The sequence below is a fragment of the Punica granatum genome, chromosome 8, assembly GCF_007655135.1.
Source record: "Punica granatum isolate Tunisia-2019 chromosome 8, ASM765513v2, whole genome shotgun sequence".
In the NCBI taxonomy this organism is placed as follows: Eukaryota; Viridiplantae; Streptophyta; class Magnoliopsida; order Myrtales; family Lythraceae; genus Punica; species Punica granatum.
The window spans coordinates 6,534,377-6,555,374 of record NC_045134.1 but is presented as its reverse complement, the minus strand read 5'-3'; the positions used below and the strand labels follow the sequence as shown (position 1 = coordinate 6,555,374).

Below are 20,998 nucleotides of genomic sequence, written 5' to 3'. Positions count from 1 at the left end.
TTAGGGGTGTATGGTGTCTAGAGTGCATATTTTCCTTGTTTATCAAATATTTTCAGCATATATTATATGATCAAATAGTGAATGATTAAGGATTGTTGTCATTAGATAATTGGAGGATTAGAAAATTTGTGATTGATTGCATATGACTGTGAAAGCTTCTTTTTTTTTTTTCTTAATCGGAGAATATCTCTTTAATTTGTTTTCATCTAGCTTGATATTAAAATTTTACTAATACTTTTTTTTGTCTCTTTTTTAACGATCCAAGCGAGTCATTTAAATATGACATAGCGCATTTTTGGAATTCATTTCACACAAATTTCAGACCCTTTTTTTTTTTTTGGTGAATACGGGCGGTGGCCCAAGTCCAAACATATTTGATGAGAGTGAAAAAAGCCGTAAAATTGCTTGATATATTATGTAGAACGTAATCAAGATAAAATGCTTGTAATCGCATTTGGATAAGTCTCATCAAATTTAGTGAAAACTTTGCAACAATTCGTAAGTGTGATACAACCTAAACGATTTTTGTTTTGAAATGAATTTCCCTTTGGATCGAGTAACGCAATGCTTAATTAAGATCAAAGAATAGAAATGTTGGAGTCATTTGCTCAATTCTATACCCTTCGCACGTAGAAAATTCGGAATTAAAATGAATATTTGTTCAATTGCAGAAAGATGCTCTTACTCATCCTACTTTATTTGCGTTGGTTTCTTTATTCACAAGTGAACGTTTTTGCTTTTGCAAAGTAATCACGCCAAGGAGGAGGTCCAATTTCTTGTCCAAAGACATGGAAAATCATGGCCCCACCTTTCCCACGCAGGAATTGCATGAATATATATATATATATATATATATATATCTCTTAAAATAATTAATTTTTAAATATATTTGGATCCATAATAATTTATTGATTACTTACTTTTTAAGAGTCGTGAATATTTCGATGTTACGGCTTTCCGCTAATGTGCTGTCAACACAAATAAAAACGTGGTTTGCATAGTCTCACTGCCAGGACATAATCTCTATTGAAATTCAATGCGTCGTAATATAGAACATCTAGTGATCATCTTTATTTGTTCTTAGTCGACAGAGACACCATATAAAATTCAATTTTGGCCAATGAAGACATAATGGCTTTTAAAAGTTATTGAATAATCCAACCATTCAATCCTATGTTTGAAGTCTCCGATTACCTTATTGAAGAGACGAATTCAACTTGATCTGAATCCAGTCGTTTTGCGAGCGAGGAAATCGCACATTTACCAAATTACATTATGCCTATCTATGCGTAATAGACAATTCACTGTCAATAAGCTAATATATATATATACCGAAAGTATTTCGGAAGTTCTTGCGGAGAGTACGTCCGTTTACATACTCTCAAGTTTCTCTTTTATTTTTCAAAAACTACGAATAAATTAATATAAATATGTACATTACTTAACCATGAAATAGGTAATAATAATAATATATACGTTTACTTAGTTGTGAAACAAATAATAACAATAACGATAATAATAATAAATATTATTAATATATATTAATATAATAATATATACGTTTACTTACCTGTAAAGTAAATAATAACAATAACAATAATAATAAATAAATATAATAATAATAATCTTCTACATTAACTTAATTACGAAATTCATTTTACTTAACTAAGAAAAAATTACATAATAAGTCTTATTTTTGTTGTTAAATCCATCTTATAGGTCGATTTATAAAGTATTTAAATAGGGATTGTTACTTATGGAACTTGAATAAGGTAACAATATTATGGATAAGATGCATCAATATAATGACATAATAAGGGTCTGTCGAAGAGTATGTCATGTATTTTTAATAAGGATATTGAATTGTCAAAATTTTCAAATAGTTCATAAAGAACTTTGAATTTCATATGTTCGAGTTTCGCTTTTATTTTTAAAAAAATGTGAATAAATTAATATGAATATATATATATATATTACTTTACCATGAAATAGGTAATAATAATATAAATTAATATAATAATATATATGTTTGCTTAGTTGTGAAGCAAATAATAATAATAATAACGATAACAATAAATAAACAAATATAATAATAATATTATTATTTTAATGTAATAATGTATACGTTTATTTACCTATGAAGTAAATAATAATAATAACGATAATAATAAATATATAATATAATAATAATAATAATAACAACAAAACAACAACAACAATAATAATAGTAATTTGTTTAATACAAAAAACTTTAATTAATCTTCTACATTAACTTAATTACGAAATTCATTTTACTAAACTAAGAAAAAAAAAAGATGAGTCTTATTTCTGTTCTTAATTCAATCTTATAGGCCAATTTATAAATTATTTAAACATGGATGGTTATTTATGGAATTTGAATAAGCCAACAATAATATGAAAATGATGCATCAATATAAAGGTATAATAATGGTCGGTTGAAGAATACATCATGTATTTTTTACAAGGATATTAAATTGTTAAAATTTCATATACTTTATAATGATTGTATTAAATTGAAGTAGAATTTAACTATGAAATAAGTGATATATATATGTTTTCCATGTATAATTTTATTTATTAGTTTGTCGTGTATGCCATGGGCAACCCTACTAGTATATATACATAACCGAAGAATTTATTTGCCATGGAACAAAATAAATTAATGGGTGAAGGACAAATTGTAAGGTTTAAGTCAGGGGACCCATGCAACAAATTATAATGGCACGCACTTCCATTTCTATAGTATCGTCGTTATACAATTGTTGATTCTCATCTCATCCAGTCTCATTGATTGCAACATCAACGGTTGTTCTTCAAAGAGGACAAACCAACATCAAATCAAAATATCAAAAGGCAAATCGACCGACTTTCACCTTACATCTCCAGTTGCTTGCATCAGTGTTCCCCCCAGCAATGTCAAACAATTCTTCGATCGAAATACCAGTAAGTAACACTTTGACTTGAGATTATAAACAACCTTGAGCACCCGAGACAGTGGCAGCAATTACCCGAATAACATCAGTTACAGAATTCGATGCCCGAAACCATGTAGGGGTGCGTATGTTCCACCAACCCCAGGTGGAAGGGGTGGGCAAAAACACCAGAGAGCCAAGTGAAGCAAAGCTTGGTTGGTCCTGATATAGGTGAAGAAACGTATCGTTGCACAGTTGCACTCCCCATTGCCTCCTAGATGGGGAATATCGTACGACAATAATTAAGCCGGTGGACCCGGATTCTTTTGCATTCTCTTTCAAAGCATAATTTGTCTCTGCGATGAGACCCAAGATGAGAGCTCAAATCGAACCAGGTGCCCATCGAGGACTAGAGATTTTTACTTTGGGCGATGAAGTGGATCGAATGGTGTAGATTTCTGTGCCTCTTCGAAGTTGGAAAAGCCAAGCAGGATTCAAGACATCAACTAAAGATCAGCTTTTACTGCCCTCCCAACTATGAGATAGAACAGCTATTGGACATGAAATGAACATCAACTGACTGTAGCATTGGATGATGATTCCGATACGTGATGGCTGTGCCCGTCGTTATTGAAATTTCAGGAGAAAAGGGGAGAACATTGCAGGTCATCACGATAATAACTGTTTTTTTTTCATATCGAACTGACATGTAGAGAAATTAACCATGGCAGGAGTATAAAACTGGTGTCGGTGCACAAGATGGATTGTCCGGAGGCACATATAAGTCCTCCAACATAAAATTAAATAGACAAAAGGCATAAGAAAACATTTAGGCTGCGTTTGATTTGTTACGATCACTACAGCGAAGTCGGCTTGGGCCAATGTTTTTGTCCCGAAATTTGGCGAAGCACAGGGATAAATTGGCCTAGAGGGGCGTTTCCTAACTCTTTAAAGAGCGTCGGCACAGATCAGCTTAAGAAGGTGTTTTGAAAAGAGTTATATTTTGTTTACCGTATCCCGATGTTCTTTGAGCTTTTCCCAACCTTTTAGAAAGCGTCGCCCGAAATAGGTTAATCTCGACTCTTACTGGATCTTTGTCGATGCATTTTTGGTCGCCTAAAATGTCATGATACTTTAGGCAGCGTTATTACCATCGCCAAATGCATACTTTTCCCAAATTTTTCACAAAGGACGAGCTAAAGTTGTTTAAGTTGATACTTCAAAAGTTCAGCCCTTATCATTTGTTTTAAAAAGAAAATTTAAAGCCTCAACGGGATTTCTGTTCAATAGAAAATTTCGAATTTTTTGTCAACAGATTGTAATTTTATTACCGGATGTTGTCAAAGTGTGTTAGTATTTCACCAGTGAAAGTTGTCGAACATGTTGTTAAAGTGAGAAAGTGTGCATTGTTACTTTATGACAATAAGTTGTTATATAACTAAAAGTTCTTAAAATGAAGGTAATATTTGTTTTTTCGATGAATAAAAGGCTAGGTCGGGTTATTAGCCCGCTGTGACTGCCCCAACTAAGGGAACCTAACCGCCACGGAATGTTCATTTCGCCATAGCTCGCTGAGACTTTAACCCAACTTGATCACCGCAGCCCCACTAACACACTAGTGAATTAAGTCAAGGCCCACTGGATTAAGCATTATGGGCCGGCCACCGCCATCCCATAATACACCCACATAGTGGCGAGCTCTACGTCCTCAGTGAGGTTCAAACTCATGATGTTCAAGTGAAGCGCTTGATACTTAACCACTAGACCACCGTGCTGGTGGTAATGAAGGTAATATTTGTTTACAAAATCAAATTTAACATAATTTTATTTTACTTTTATCTCAATTCAATAATATAATCATTACTTTTCTATCTTTTTATCAAATTCTCTTTCATATTTTTTATTATTTATTATTAGAATTAATTTTTTAATATCAAATTATCTCAACTATACAATACGTTTTTTTCAATTTTAACATTTTTTCTCAATTCAATAACATAATCATTACTTTTTTTATTTTCATCTTCAAATTCCTCTCATATATTTTTCCAAACAACTTTTATTTTCATCTCCTCAAATCAAATTAAATTAAATTAAATCAAACTTAATTTGAAGAAAATCCTCGAAAACCCACAAGATTGGGAGTCCCGAGCCACGTGGGGCTCATAAACAGCGGGCTTGGGTTCGTCCCGGGGTGGCAAACCCAGCCCTAGGGTCCAGGATCCCCGAGTAGGCGAACCCAAACCCTTGAGCCATGGTTCGCCCAATAAGAAGGTCGAGACCCTCAAGGGAACCCAATCCTGGAGTCCACACGAATCCCAGGTGGCTTAGGGATCTGTCGTCGCCGGAGCTTTCCCAGCATCGACGATCGAAAGAACTTCTTCATAGCCAGGTGCTCGGTTCCGGGTGTCACTGTGTGTAGGAACTTCTCCATAGCATTTTCTTTTTTCCTGCATCTGAATCTCCTTTCTTTCTCCTCGTTTCTCAAGCCCCCAAAAACTCTTTCTCCAGTCTCCAGTATTGTTTCCACCATTATTTATTGCTCCCGATGCTCTGTAAAACTGTGTTTTCCTGCTGGATCAATGGCTTTGATCACCCTCTTATGTTATCTATGAAGAATCAGAAGAAAGCCCTTGTTTCTGGTTCCTTCGATGTTTTTCAATGCTACGGGGTTTTCGGTCCTCTCGCAGTCTTCTCTGGCCACTATTTCTTCTTACTTCGTTTTGTCTTTTGATATACAAACTACTTCCCCACTAATCTGTCATCTCAATGCACTAACTCGGAGATGGATCCTCATAATCCAAGCCGAGGCGTCATTTTTCACGACGAAGCTGTGCATTGTTGGGTTGAGATGACATTTGTAGGGCAACGAACCATTTCACAGTAAAAATGAGCGACGCTGATGGTTGCTTTTTCCATTACAGCCAGCGTACACCATGCCTTGCTACTCGCATCACAGGCCGACGCACTTTAAAGAGGCCTGCCAAAATCGATTGTCAGCACTAGTAATCAGTGTCGTCAATTTAGCAGAGAAGCTGTGAAACCAAACAATCCGTAGATGCATTTCCATCGACCCGAGCAAGAAGCCTTACTTCAGTCAAAGCTTCCATTTATTCCTTAGGATTATCTGAGACTTCTCTTCGAGTGAAGCTCTTTGCTGTCTAGATGATGCCCTCATGTAGCAAGCACTAAATATATAGACATATCGCCAGAGCTCCGATGCTTGCAATATAGAAATGTCGATTGCCGTAACTTGGATTAGTTTGAACTAGAGTATCAGATAGGGATTTAGAGGAATAAAAAGGGTAATACTACAATATATGATTTTCTACGTCGCGTGGACATACTTGTCTGTCTCGTCGTGTGGACATGCTTGTTACTCTTCTTGCATACGAGTTAGGGTCTGTATGGCTTAGTTTTTGGTAACCTCAGGGATATATACAACGAGTAGGAAATTAGTGAGGCCAGCTGCGGCTGGGCCTTGTAGAGGTGCCATCCTCATGCTTTCTCGACCAGGCACTCCATAGTTTTTTTCGAACATAGTTTGGCATGAAAACCATTTCCAAAATTAATCATTTTTTTCCACCTTTTCGAAAAGTTCGTTTTTTTTTATAATCTGAACCCGTCCCACTTTCTTAGGGGAAAATTTTCGAAAACAAAATTGAATTAACTGACTTTTTTTTTGTCTTTTTACATAGAATTTAACTCGTTCACATGATAATAAGACTGACAGTTTGTTGCCGATTCCGACGCCTATCAATAGGTGAATGTTTATCCTTGATAGTACGTGGATGCATAATCCATCTTGGGTTTTTGAAATCATGCAGGATCCACAATTTGAAGTCACGATCGGTCAAGCGCGATGATTGGCATGGTCGAAAGCTCCAATCGACTCGTGTTAACTTACCATAGACATTCATTAGGGAATGTGGCATGGTGTAGAAAGAGTCTCCGCCGTCTAGGATTGTGGCATGGCGAAGAATGAGATACCTTCCAATCTTTCTTCGGCATGTCCATTGGATACCAAGAATCCGTTTATGAATCCTGCGATTCCGTAAGGTTCTTTCCCATTCTTGGAAGCACTGGTCTGGTCCATGGCGTCCATCATCCCAGTGGTAGAGCTGGACACATCACCCTCAAAGAGCGGGTCAGTGCCGGCACCCGGCCTTCATGCAGATCGTAAACGAAACACATAGTTCAGTTATCTCGCATTCCTTACCTTATATCGTCCAATGATAGCATCGTACATCACAGGCCAAGCAGACTTATCTGAAAATCCGAAGTGAACCGAGCAGAACTGACTTGTGAGTTATGGGCAGAGGTGGATGTCAAGGCTTTTGGGCCTCCTTTTGGTCTGCCGGAAGTTTCAAACTTTCAGGTGGAAAGTCTCTGGGATCAAAATGATGAACATTATGCTGTTCAACCGTAATTTTAAGGAGCATTATTCTTAATCCAGTCCAACTCGACAGAACAATAAGGAATAAAAGATAACCACCAGAACAAAAGAAAAACCAACTGATGGATGCAATCTCCAGGACAGAAGAAAAACCAAATTGATGGATGTAGTCTCGGAGAAAAATTGGATCTGATGTAGTAACGTTGCCCCTCGACATGGGACTAAGTAGTCTTCGTCCTTTATTCGATTCTCATCAACGGGACATCACGTACCGTGCTTATCCTAAATATTTGCCCTCATGTCTACCCCCTCTAGACCTGCGAGAGGTGGGTCTTATTCGTAACCAAAATAAATAAATAAATAAATTTACTTCTCAAGAAGCCCATCTTAATTATTCACTATCTATATCTATGTATGTCCTTCAGAAACAAGGTAAAGCAGAGGTCCACGGAACAAGGAAATTACCACATTTCTTTCTCGAAAGAGGCTCGTCATTGGCTCTATAACAGTAATCTCGTCGGATAGAGTTCATGCAATTTCAATCAAATTTTATAGCAAAACCCGAGCTAACGATAAGCCAACCCCGAGTAAAGCCCAAGGAACTATTATATTACAGAATACAGACTAAAGAAGCAAACCCATGCCAGGAGGACAGGATTTAGAACTGTAATACATGCCCAAAAGAGTGCCACAATAAACCTAGATAGCGAAAGAACCTGATGCTTCCTCCAAAATTCCGGAAATAAATGAACTCACGGGTTTGTTTTGTTCATCGGGGTTGAGACAGGCACACTGTCATCGGCAGCGCCTGGGGTTTGCTCAGACAGGGGCAACTTCTTGGCGAGGGACTTGGGGAAGTCAATGAAGTCCTGGGGGGAGCGTTGCTGGGGATGGGCCAGGAGCACACAAACCTGCCTGAAGAGGACCCTGGTGAGGCCTTGACCGCTCTCGAGGATGTAGCCCTCGTGCTCACTCACAGTCTCAAGGGCATCCACGAGCATATCGTATACCTCCTGGGGGCAGTTGTCGGGTCCCGGCTTGTCGTGGAGGTATATTACGTCGAGTGTGAAAAGCTTTTGGGCTCCTGACCTCTGGTAGTGGGGCTTCGTGGATGATCTGCAGTAGAAGAGGATCTGACAAAAAACAGAAGGTAAAACGTGTACCATATACATTAGATGGAGAGCAACGATTGATTGTTAAGCAAAAGAGGGGGAAACCATGCCGAGATCAGATCAGTTGCAACATCTATCATTGCCGATCCATAACAATCGACATACTATCATCTAAATTAATTACGCCTTACTTTGCAGAAGATACTTCATCAACATCTACTGTAAAGTGTGATCCAACACCCTTTTACCTTATCCCCAATCTATGAACAAGAGAGAAGATTCCCAGATTCGGACCGCAACAAAATTTTAAATTTTCATGTTTTCAGTGAGTTGTTCTCAATTCTTTGACGGACAAAAATGCCACGCAATGCAATTCCTCATATCAGTATAAAACTTTACTCAGATAGAAGATTGTCGAGTCTCCGATCACCAGACTTACCACACGAAATATTCGGCCTTGTGCCAGAGATTTCTTCGCCTCATGAGCTGCTAGCCGCAAGAGATGAGTGAGGTCGGCATGGCCGCTAGGAGAAGTAGCTGAGAGGCTCCGGAGTGCGGACATCGCGGAGTCAACATCGCTGCTAAACTCCTTACGGAGCTTCAGGACAATGAAAAGGGGAGAAAACAAATGAAAATAAGCTTGACAAAACAGAACATAAGCAGGCAACGCAACATATTCATTGGAAAGATAAATCCTCAAAGGGCAATCCAACTGACAACTATCTCAGAACTTCCAAAACTAAGCTTTTAATACGATTCATCAGCAAGTTCAAGTCGGCATTTCCCCGAGCAGCAGATTGCCTCAATTATCAAGTTTAATTGCTCATAAAGCCATTGAAATGACTGCCGAAGCTCAGCTAAAGGCCATCGCGATGAAACCAGCCAACCCCAACAAAGAGAAAGGGGCAAAGCTCGAAGCTTTCAGACGGATAAGTCGGGGGAGAAGGGAGACATGGTGAATGGTATATTACCCAAGAGGCGGATTTGGAGAGAGTGGCGAAGGCGAAGCGGTGGTCGGGGTTAATTGAGAGCTTGGAGTGGATGAAGAGGAGGATGGCCTGCTTGATCGAGTCCAGCCGGGTGACCGGCCGGCCGTTGGCCCCCGTCGCCTTCATCTCCATCAGGGACTCGGCGTCGACGTCGACGCAGAAGAGGATGTCCTCGCCGCAAATCCGGGTCGGGTTCAAGGTGTACCGGGGCGGCCCGGATCCCTCGCCTTCCACTGCTTCCATTGTAATCCTTCGTTGTTCTTGATCGATAACTGGGTGAGTGGACCGGCTTCGGAGGAACCTGTGATGTCGGAATTGAGGAGCAGCAGCTGAGTTCGTTTTCTCCGCGAGCGGACTGACTCGAGATGAACAAAGATTATTACACTTTTAGTCCTCCATATTTACGTTCATTACTATTTTGTCCTCAATCTTCATGATACGCAAAAACCAGACCGCCCGTATATAAATCTATCCGACATCTTCCCCCCTGCTAAAACCCTCGAAATCCTCCTTCTCCTCATCTATCTGGGTCTTCGCTGCTGCTTCGGCTTCGGTGCTTCTCGCATGGTGGTTGGTGGACGTGAAGCCGATACCTCCTAAGCATCCATCGCTTATACTGCCTTTATCATCTCTCTCTCTCTCTCTCTCTCTCTCTCTCTCCAATTCTCAGTGACCGCCTGCAACTAGTTCGATTCTTGTTGCCCGCCCGTTCTGTCATTGCCCAGCTGAAGTGAAAGAGGTGACGGATTTCACTTGTTTGAGCTGATTGATTTGCAATGGTTCGATCCGGAGAAAAAGTTTCAATTTTTAATCGGGGTTGGCCTTATTGCGGTTATATATGAAAGTCCTTATCGATTAGCTTCTCTTGGACATGGACTGTGCATAAGTTTATGATTTCGTTTTCGCTGGAGTACAAGCTGCTGATGAAGTGCTGACGCTCTTGCTGCTGCTTGTTATATTAGAAGCTTGTCCATATTGAAGCTGTGTCAGCTGTGAGTTCGCATTACGATATAACGCCAGGCTCGTTCAAATCCGATGAAGACTGAATTTACTGGTTTCTTCATGGTCTTTCATAACTATAAGCCTCTTTTGTATGGATTTTTCACGGGTCTTGAAGTTCGATGTCGTAATCTGATTTGGCATGCCCTTAAGATGCTGCTTAAGAGTATCGTTCTATGATTTTATGACATTGCTTTAACTTAGATAGCTTCCCAGGAATTTCTCAGGAGTATCATTCAATGATTTTGTGAATGATGTTGCTGGGATTGATCGATCGTTTTTCAATTTCTAGTGTCTGGTTGATTATTAATAGATGTTTGGCATGCAGGTATTTGAGTTTCCTCGATGCCGAAAAAGAAGTCTCTGAAAACTCGCAAGGACAGCCATGAGAAGCCAGTGGTAGAAGCTACAGAGGTTTCTCCCCAGGCAAAGGAGCCCTCTCCCTTGGGGAAGAAGCCCCAGGATGAAATCGATGAGATCTTTGCCTCGAAAAAGAGAAAGAAGAGTGAGCAGGAGGAGGAGGAGAAGCATAAAGAAAACGGGAGTTTGAAACCGAAGAAGCCAAGGAGGAAAAAGACGGATAGGGGCCTCAAGGAGAACGAGAGTGACGAACCTTCTCGGCCTAGAAGGAGGACGAATGATGGGCTTGCTATCTATGCAGAAGAGGAGTTGGGGATCAACAGGGCAGATGCAGGGGGAACCCCACTTTGCCCATTCGATTGCTCTTGTTGCTTCTGATTTCTATACTGCTTATTTAAAACAATCCCGTTGATTGGATTCGGTTCGAAAGCGAAGGTGGTCCCAATTTGAGTTGCAGTTTGGTTGTGTAATGTGGCGTTCCGCATGGTTAGGAAGTTTTGGCAGAAAAGTGACAATGTCTTTCACTGTAATCGGCAATATACAGCATTTGATCTATGTGACCGTGTGATAGTACATTATATCAATGAAATGATCGAAGGAGCCAGATAATTCAAAGGTACAAATTTGTCCCGAATGATCAAACCATACGCTTGTTTCTTCGACAGAAAATGTTCAGATAGAAGTGGAGGTTAAGTTGTTAACCATCTACATTACCCTAACAGCTTCCACTATGTGACCATATGTACCAGACAAACTACCTCCTGCTATTAGAGTGCGCGCCAAATGATTGCATAGAGTTCTATGATAGCTGAGTTTTACGCATCTGGTTACGAGAACAACTGTTTTCCCTTTCAGGAAGCAACTGCATTTCATTTCGAGTATGACATGGGTTGATAAATCAAATGCCACCACTGCCATCAGCAAGATAAAATTGCATTTCAGGAAAAGCATCGCATCAGCCAAAACTGCCATGCTCTACGATCCCATAGTTCAAATTTGAGGCCTGTCTTTCCCCGTTCGAAATTGATCAGAAGATGCTCATACTCGAATGATAGCACATAATTCATAGAGTCAACAATAAGGGTAGCAGTAAACATAAACCACAGCATTTAAACTTCGGACCAAAAAATAACAGATTCCACCCTATAGCTAGCAGTTCGTCCCATACCCTTGAACCCAAAACCTAATTACCAACTCCACAAAAACCTCGAAATCCCACTAATCCATTTCATTATAGGTACACCGACTAGGACCAACTTCACAGTCAAAAACTCAAGTCTGGGGTGAAGCCTTGGAAGCTGTGTTTGCAGGAGGAGTAGCCTGAGAAGCAGGAGGGGTTGCCTCGTAACCACCACGAGTGGCTGCACCACCATCAGCAGAGTAAGCCGGAGGCTGTGGATAGGCACCACTGCTGCTGTAGCCACCGTATGGAGGAGGCTGCTGCCCATAACCTCCCTGAGGAGCAGTGGGTGGCGCCCCGTAAGAGGCCTGCCCGTAACCCGATGATGGCACCTGGGGATAACTTCCCTGGCCATAACCTCCTGCAGTGCTTGGTGACTGAGACTGGCCATATGTCGGAGGCTTTTGTACTGGTGGTGCCCCATAACCAGGCTGAGAAGTAGGAGGCATCCCATAACTAGGCTGGCCAGAACTGTACCCAGACTGAGCTGGAGGAGGTTGCACAGGTGGAGGTGCTGCCTGAGAAGAATCCCCCTGGGCCCCATAAGAAGAATGCGCAACCCCCTCCTGAGTCGGGTTTGTTGCATTACCATAGCCTGAGCTGGCACTGTAGCTCTGATGCTGCTGGTCATAAGACGAAGGTTGCCCATAGCCCGACGGGGGAGGGGCTTGATGGGAGTACCCTCCATATCCGTCTTGCGAGTACCCATGTCCTTGCTGTCCATATGAAGCAGCAGAAGGTGGCTGACTGTAGTTATAGCCTGATTGGTCAGTCGACCCTGTGGTGCCGCCTGAGGGCCCCTGCTGCTGCTGTGAGGCAGGCTGCTGCTGGGAATAATAATCGTAGCCACCACCTGGCTGAGAAGGCGGGGCAGCTGAGGACTGGTCCCAGCCAGAGGCATAACCACCAGTCGAGGCCTGTGGAGGATAGCTCCCATATTGACTCTGGGTCATCATGTTGTACTGTGGGGCCCCAGGGTATGCTCCGGGCTGAACATAGCCATAGCCAGGCTGCTGCATGGGCGGGGCTCCCCAGTTCGATGGAGGCCTCGCTTGGTAGCCCTGCTGTGTGTACCCTCCAGACATTGCTGAAGATCTCATACGGTTCTGCATATTATACGAAATGACCTCATATGAACAAAGTACAAATTTCATAGGTGAGAATAAAAGAATAGAGAGTTCCAATGGCTTATATTAAACAATAGAGCAAAAAATATGCAACTAACATGCACAAAGGAACATGTAAGGACATATACACAAATACAACAACAAATATGAAACCTCAAATATTAGCAAATGGCTTTATCAGTACTAATATCACGTTTTTGTATCGAGAGGAGTTGTAGACACCCACATACCGTATTGGTGGTTGTAATTACCGATTCGAATCACTCCTGCAGGAGGCCCCATCCTCTCCCTATTTGAAGTGAATGGGTACAACACATTGCAAAAACTATACAACTTCTCTAATTTAAACAGACAAGCAAATATGGAGTTCTACTACAACTGATATATATTGCAATAGATATGGGAGCAGTGTTATAAATTGAAACTCTGCGAACATACTTCGGGTATCAGTATATTCAAGTTTCGCTCAAAAAGTATCATCAGTCAGGTAAAAGTCAGTGTAGCAGAAAGCATATATAACCCTTTTTTTAATCAGGAAAAGCACATATTACCTAATATTGCTATTGAACTTACCATGATGTAATAAAAAGCATTAAGACAAAGGGATAAAGAAAAATGAAGCGCCCATAAACGACTGGTGAATTGACATTAGAATAATCAAATGACTTTAGAGCCTCCCCAAACAAAGTCTAATCGAGCAAAAAAGTATCATTCCAGCGGGTCCCTATCTAATTGGATATGACAGTAGGAAGCAGAAAGACTATAATCAAAATACTCGAATCAAAACACCATATTAACTGTAAAGTCAATTGTTCAAAACACTATTTCAAATGTCAACCCAAGAAAAATTATCCCCATGACACGAAGTTGCTAATTTTCTCCCAGTGGCATATGTCATCATTGAAGGGTGAAATTTGAAACCATACCAGAGAATGTTGGGGGAACACCAACAAAGAATTCTATGTTGGTGTCACCATAGCTCGAAAGAAACTAACCCTACAACAGTCCCAACAATACAATCAGTAATATGATATTGCAGGAATAAGCATATACTGAACTTATGTGGGAAGTATCCACTAAGATATATCCAGGAACTCCTGATGCACGTCCAAAAATATATCATTGGAGTGGTGAGCTCAGCAAACCTTGGGACAGCAACTATATAAAGCATTCCTCAAGGACTTATGCACAAAGATCAATGGCACCAGACGCAGACAACAGTAATCACCTTCACATATTCCTATGTCCACACCTCAACTTGAGAGAGAAGACAGCAAGGTCTAAACCCTAATATATTTGACAACCAGAAGATTTTTGACGGACATGGAGAAGACTAGTATCTTAATCACCGTAATGTGTTGTCAGAACCTTCTATAAGATCCAGATTAGTGCCTAAAACCACTAGCTGATTCATTGTTAGTGAGTCTCACTCATTGCAGAGATCCAACATGATTATGATAGATGTAAGTAATTTCAAACTAACCAAATGCAATCAAATGCACAGCACACTTTTGAGGATATTATTCAATATTAACATGGGGGAGACAATCAGTTGATGATAGTTTAGATAAGATATATCCTAGCATTTCTTTCAAGTTAAAACATATTTTCAGAAAGTACACCCTAAGATAACTGAGAAATTCCCGAAATATAACTTAACTATGTTTCACCAGTATACATAACCAACCAGAGATAATTCTACAATATACATTCAAAACAAATGCATGGGGAAAACCTGAGATATCCAACAGAGTGGACACAGAGTGCACAACTAGACGATTAACCCAATTAACTTATGGGTTTTACTCTAGACATCCAGCCTTATAGCCAGAAAGGAAACACCCAGATATAGCTTTCAGAATGAATTGGGAAATCCACCTCAAACAATTCTTTTCTCACCCTTCCTTTTAAGCAGCATAAACCAAATCACCAAATAGGTTAACTTTCTAACAATCATGTGGCAAATTGAGGAAATCACAACCTATGTGAATCATGATGCATGCAACAATAGTCCACCATACCTCACTTATAACTTCATTAACCAACTGCTTAGCTGCCTCAATTTGCTCACTTGTACCATCAATGTACAGATTTCTGTCAGAAGATGTATCACCAGGTGGCAGGTGTAATGGAACCACCTAGAGCACGTAATAATTAACCATTAGAATAACTTTAAAGAAAATATGTGGTAACACAAACTATAGACACAAATAATGTGCATATGAATTTTACCTGTATACGAGCACCAGTCCTATTTTGCATATTTTTAATTGTTTCGCCTCCTTTACCAATAACTAATCCAACCTGAAAATGCATGCCATGTTGCAGAACGTCGCATATTGATATTGGGAAAAGTTAAAATGGATGAGAAACTCCCTTGTACCTTGTTATTGGGGACTTTCATTACAAACTGTTCCGATCCAGTCTGACTAGTTACCCTTCGAGAAACTATGCCAGAACCTCCTGCTTCAGCCTGGTGCAAAAGTCAAAAGGTCAGATGACCTCTAAATTCGGCATGTAAAATATATATATATATATATATATATTTTACATATATAAATAAACTTGCGATAGATCTTTTCAATCTTTCTGCATGCTCACAAAAAGGTAGCAATGCAGTTCTGCCTTGCTCTACCCATAGAGCTGCTGGTCAGAAATTTCTGATTGATCTTTGAGGAAATTTTCTGGAAATAGGAAAAGCAATCGAAGCACCAAAATAAATTGTAGGAACAAAAAACGAAGATAGTATGATTAAGCATCACCTGAGAGAGAACCTCCTTTATCATTTGCTCTGCCCTGGCAATATGCTCTACTGTACCCATGAGTTCTACCACCCTAGTAGGAGCATGTGGATCAGCATCCACGTCACGCGTGACCTGAATTTTAGCCCCAGACTCGTTCTGGAGATACTTGATAGTCTCCCCACCCTTGCCAATAATGACACCAACTCGGTCGTTGGGGATCTCAATCTTCTTGCTAGTGCCCTGGCCGTAATTATTATATGAAACAGGAATCGCTGAAGATGCTGAATTAAGTGCAGGTTTGCCATCTGTATCCAATCACAAAAGCCACAATTTTACTACATATTGTAGTCTTCCAAGAAGACTAAACAAACAAGTTTGATTAAACATGAAATAACAGAAATAGCTTTCAACCACACTCAATCTTTTTTCCTTAAAGCAGTAGAACACACTCGACATCCTCCTAGAACAATGTACACCAAAGTAATCACTTCTATTTGAAGGTTCATTATCATCGCAGCTACCAGAGAGACTCTAGCCAAAATTTTTGTTCCTTCCGAATTCTTAAAGTCCCAGTGCCGCAGCCACGGTGCCATCAATAGGGGGCAATTACGCACCGCTCCCTCTCTTTCAATTAAGTTTCTGAAGCCACATAGGTAACTCTGTAAGGCTCCCCAATATAGACATGCGTCATTAACATTCCAAGACTACACCATATTGCTTCTCCATTATTCCTTACAACTTATCTTCTACCAATGATTGTTCTCAGTCTAGCTGCTTCAACCCCATACATCATGCTCGGTGTTTGAACTAGCATAGAATACATGTTCCTGCAAGGACCTGAGCAAAAATTGCTTGAAAGACGAATAAATACCTCTATCGGATATATCAAATCCGCTACCATTGTCAACCCTAGCACGCTTGATATCATATCCTCCGACACCAGCGCCAGCACCAGCACCAGCACCAGCACCAGCACCAGCCCCGGCGCCGGCGCCGGCGCCACCACTACCAACACTAGCGTTGAAGAGCAGCCGAGAGGCAATCTCCTGAGCTTTCTGCTTGAAGTTCTGGACCTGAGCCTGCACATCGTCGATCGCCGGCGGGGGAACGCTATTGTACGAGGGAGGGGGAGCGAGGCCAGAATCCGGAGAAGCGGAAGGGATGGGCGCGGAGAATCCGCTCGCCCTCCGAGTAGAAGGCGGAGCCGTCGGCTCCTCGTACTTGCGCTTGTTGCTTCCGGTATCGGACAAGTACTGAGCTTCTTCCGCCATTGCTCCGAGAGAAAGAGAGAGCGTGCCTGTGTGCGTGGGGAAAGAAACCCTAGAAATTGAAGAGAGACTTAGTAAGAGGTGCGCGAACGCGCTTATATATGGCAGGGGGGATACGGTAAAGGGCCTGGGGAGATATTTCATACGTATAGGGATACGTAGTTCATGTGGACAGAGACTGTGGGCTGTCCGAACCGAGAGTCTCGAGCCTGGGCTTGGGCTTGTAGTAAATTAATCAAACATAAAATGAAATAATAATTGGCAAAAAGAAGAAAAGAAATATAACTATGATATTTCCTGGGAAAAAAAATGAAGAAAATTTCATCTAAGAGATCAGCTCTATTCATGACAATTTATAAATAGGGTCCAATTATTAATATAGAAATGAAGAGTATATTAATGAGAATTTCTACTTTTACAAAGCAATTAAATTTGATCCGTTGGAATGCGAGGGAGAGTAGGGTTATTTTCCCACTCAATCCACCTGTTGGCTATACATTTTATACATTTGTTGTTTTAAATCTTAGATTAGATGCGCATTATTCTTAATTTATAGAATTCTTTTTTTCTATGTAAATCTATCTAATTGACCCTAGTAATTAGAACAACATTTAAAAAAGTAAAAAAATTAAGACTATAAATTTTAATTTTTGTCACATCAAATTCTTCTTAAAGATAACTATGAGGTGTTGGCATTACTTTATATTTTCTAAATTGAATTTAGCCAATAATGTACACTCATTAATATGCTCTTCATTTTCTATATTAATAAATAGACCCTATTTATAAATTGTCATGAATAGAGCTGATTTCTTATATGGAATTTTGTCCTTTTTTTTTTCTAAAGAAATGTCACAAAATTACTTATATTTCTTCACTTCTTTTATATGCTTGAAGGATATATGTGCTCTGTTGTTTGAAAACAAATGTGCTTCGTTGATGTATTCTGCAGAATGTTCATCAGATGGTTAAGTTGAAAAGTATTTTCTTTCCTTGACCTTTTTTTTAATAACAAATTCATCAATTCCAATGGCTTTAAGTTGCTAATGCATCAGCTTCTCTTCTTTTTTTTTCAGTTTGTTGCACATTTTAATTAGGCATTTGTTCTTGAATGTGTGTGGACTTCCCTTTCTTATTAGTTTTGTGTAAATATATTTACGTATATAGATATAGAGATAATATATATTGTTAAAGAATATTATCCTCGGCCACCAGTTCACCTAAAAAAAAGAATGTTATACTAAATTAATTTTTTACACATAAATTATCAAATCTGTCTCTCACCAGATTTCTTATACACTCTTATTTTTATTTTTCAAAAACAACTTATTCTAGATAATTTGTTTACTTTATATATTTATTTCATTTTATAAAAAAGCTAACTTTATATACAACTTTATTTTTCTATTTTATAATTTACCATTATTATATTTTTATTATCAACTTTATTTTCAATTTCATTTTAGGTAGTTAATTCCAGTTTCGAGTTATTTGATAAAGAAAATAAATTATATAAAGAAGCATATGATATCCATATATATATATATATATATATTAATACAACCGTATTAATTTATATAGAGCACTTTATGATTTATTATTTTTTCTAACACGTTATTTGAGTTAAGGTTCATTTCGTCTGTGCAATCACATATTCTCCACAAATGAATGGAAAAATGATATTCTGTTTGGTGGGCACTAAGTTGGCCGCGAACAATATTCATAATATGTTACTTATGTTATAGTTCTTATTTCTGGCACGGGCTAGTATTTATTTCAGCCGAAACGAATTAGCTATGTTGGACATTTTCTCTAATTTGCTTGACAGGGTTATTTATTTCGCTCCTATTAATGTGCTTGGAGACATCAATCAGTCATAAGGGGTTTTCTCCAAATTAATCTATCGACGAAGGGTTTTCTTCGTTCAATGTCAAAAGTGAGAGATGTGCTACTTTTAGGGCTGAAATGTTGATTAGACTGCATAGCGTCTTCTTGTTCCGTAATCCTCGTTGTTCGTTACAGTAACAGTGAATAAAAACTCGACGAATAAAATTATAGTATTTTAAATTGGTCTACTAATAATGACATATTGAACTTTTTATACATGAGCCCAAGCTAATCAAACAGTTAATGTTTCTGATAAATTACTTCCGATAGTTGTTATTGTTTCCCAGAGCCGATGATAGCGCCGGTGCTGACCAATTAGCTGTGTTCGACATTTTTCCTTACTACATATGCGGTGATTGCAACTAACCTCGACTACCCTCACTGGCCACTTAAACTGATTTTGGATAATATAACCTTGCACGTAATATCAAATTTTGAAAATTATAGAATTATACAACAAATAAATATAAATTTTAAATTTTAGAAATACAATAATTGTAAGAGCAAAATAATTGTAATAAATTAGATTTTTAACCAAACAGAGTAATTTATTTATTAAATTTAAGTTTGTAAAAAAATTGAGAAAAGAAATGAAAAAGAAAACAATTGCCAAGTTGCCAGGGATGAGAAGGGGGTGGGGGGCAGCGTCGCCAAGCTATAGGGACGTTGGATCGAGCTGTGAATAGCGATCTCCCACCCCCCTCTCTTTCTTCGAAGAGAGTTTCCATATTAGACATTAGCACGCTAAATGCCCGTTTGTTTTTACAAACCAATTTTAACAAATCATATTAGACGGCATCCCCAAGCTAACTTTTTATTAATTAGGATTTAAAAGAAAACTTTGTGCATGGTTCCTTCCTTGTCTACACTTTTTTTGTCTTTCTAGCTCATTTGATTAAACTAACCAATCGACACCCCAACAAGTGGGTGTGTGTGTGCGCGCGCTTAGCCGGTGGCCGCCGTCCCTCGGGATGGGGTTGGTGCAGCGGCTAACACAGAATGCAACGTTGGCCTCATATTCGTGAGGTGATAGATGGCGGCCAGGCCCCAAGGTTGAGACCAATTGGATCAGGATCAAAGTGTCTAGGAGATTTCGCTCGGGATGAACTTGTTGGAAAACCGAGAAGACACTGGCCACCAAATCCAGTCGGGGTGATAACTAAATATTGGTATGCTAACAAGCAGCTCATGTGATAATATTTCCCAACTCTGTCTCTTTTGGGGGATAAGGCAAGAGACGAGAGTTGAATATTCTTTGAGATCGATTTATTTATGATATTGATCGCATATGTTGTTTTCCTCTTTCTCATGACGGCCCGTTTTCTTCTTTTGTCAACACCTTTTACTACCACTCCTCTCCATTCTTTCCGTTTCTTCTCTGGGATGGATCCTCGTAACTAGGGTAGGGTAAGGTTCGAATAACTCGAATTGAAAATAGGGTAGGGTCCGGGTATTAAAATAAGGAACCGGTGAAATCCGGTTCCGATTTCGATTCCAACCTACATGGTACCCAGAACCGGAATCGGAACCGGTACCCAGAACCGGATGGTAATTACTTAAAAAAAGAAGAAGGTAAAGTTAGTCTCATTCTCTGTTAGTCTTAACAGAGTCGGGAAGATTGAAGACACAGGACATGAAGAATCCTAAATCGCCTCTCATCTCCGACTCCACCTCTTGTTTCCGTCGGTTGCCTCTCGTCTCCAACTCTAAGTACTCTCCACTCCAGCTCCTCTCCATGATCGTTCTTCTCGCCTCGATTCACGTCCTGGTACGTTGTTTGGCGGGTGCGAAGCTCATCCCGCCCTCATCGCTTTCGTGGTTGCCTGCCTCCCTTTCCCTCTCTTCCGCTCTCCGCCATCCCTCCTCTCATTATTGTTGACATCCGTTTTCATTTCTAGGGTTTCCTAATTTTGTCGACTTCCTCTAGCTTGGTTGATTTTCGATTAATTGTCCCCTCTGACGGTGATGGAACCAAATCTCGTTGGGTTTCTAATCCCACTTTT

At 39.6% G+C, this 20,998-nt stretch overlaps 3 protein-coding genes across 3 annotated transcripts; 1 reads left to right on the top strand and 2 right to left on the bottom strand.

The window, feature by feature from the left end:
* Window positions 1-7,773: 7,773 nt before the first annotated feature.
* On the bottom strand, window positions 7,774-9,779 carry LOC116187334. Its single transcript, XM_031515990.1, has 3 exons — window positions 9,413-9,779; window positions 8,881-9,039; window positions 7,774-8,462 (listed from the first exon to the last, which is right to left on the bottom strand). Exons 1-3 carry the CDS (start codon window positions 9,671-9,673, stop codon window positions 8,082-8,084), a joined length of 801 nt encoding a protein of 266 aa, XP_031371850.1. The 5' UTR covers window positions 9,674-9,779; the 3' UTR covers window positions 7,774-8,081.
* Window positions 9,780-9,906: 127 nt separating this feature from the next.
* LOC116187335 (uncharacterized protein C6G9.01c) lies at window positions 9,907-11,408 on the top strand. Its single transcript, XM_031515991.1, has 2 exons — window positions 9,907-10,169; window positions 10,758-11,408. The coding sequence occupies exon 2, from the start codon at window positions 10,775-10,777 to the stop codon at window positions 11,165-11,167; it is 393 nt and encodes a 130-aa protein (XP_031371851.1). The 5' UTR covers window positions 9,907-10,169; window positions 10,758-10,774; the 3' UTR covers window positions 11,168-11,408.
* A 418-nt stretch (window positions 11,409-11,826) lies between these two features.
* On the bottom strand, window positions 11,827-17,186 carry LOC116187333 (far upstream element-binding protein 2). Its single transcript, XM_031515989.1, has 6 exons — window positions 16,712-17,186; window positions 15,859-16,145; window positions 15,480-15,569; window positions 15,329-15,400; window positions 15,118-15,234; window positions 11,827-13,075 (listed from the first exon to the last, which is right to left on the bottom strand). Exons 1-6 carry the CDS (start codon window positions 17,109-17,111, stop codon window positions 12,062-12,064), a joined length of 1,980 nt encoding a protein of 659 aa, XP_031371849.1. The 5' UTR covers window positions 17,112-17,186; the 3' UTR covers window positions 11,827-12,061.
* Window positions 17,187-20,998: the final 3,812 nt, after the last annotated feature.

Coding starts and splice junctions, on each gene's coding strand:
- LOC116187333 (XM_031515989.1), bottom strand. CDS start 17,111: ATGGCGGAAGAAGCTCAGTACTTGTCCGATACCGGAAGCAACAAGCGC. Junction 15,235..15,328: donor GGACTGGTGCTCGTATACAG/GTAAAATTCATA, acceptor TACGTGCTCTAG/GTGGTTCCATTACACCTGCC. Junction 13,076..15,117: donor TTAATGAAGTTATAAGTGAG/GTATGGTGGACT, acceptor TATAATATGCAG/AACCGTATGAGATCTTCAGC.
- LOC116187334 (XM_031515990.1), bottom strand. CDS start 9,673: ATGGAAGCAGTGGAAGGCGAGGGATCCGGGCCGCCCCGGTACACCTTG. Junction 9,040..9,412: donor TCTCCAAATCCGCCTCTTGG/GTAATATACCAT, acceptor ATTGTCCTGAAG/CTCCGTAAGGAGTTTAGCAG. Junction 8,463..8,880: donor AAGGCCGAATATTTCGTGTG/GTAAGTCTGGTG, acceptor GTTTTTTGTCAG/ATCCTCTTCTACTGCAGATC.
- LOC116187335 (XM_031515991.1), top strand. CDS start 10,775: ATGCCGAAAAAGAAGTCTCTGAAAACTCGCAAGGACAGCCATGAGAAG.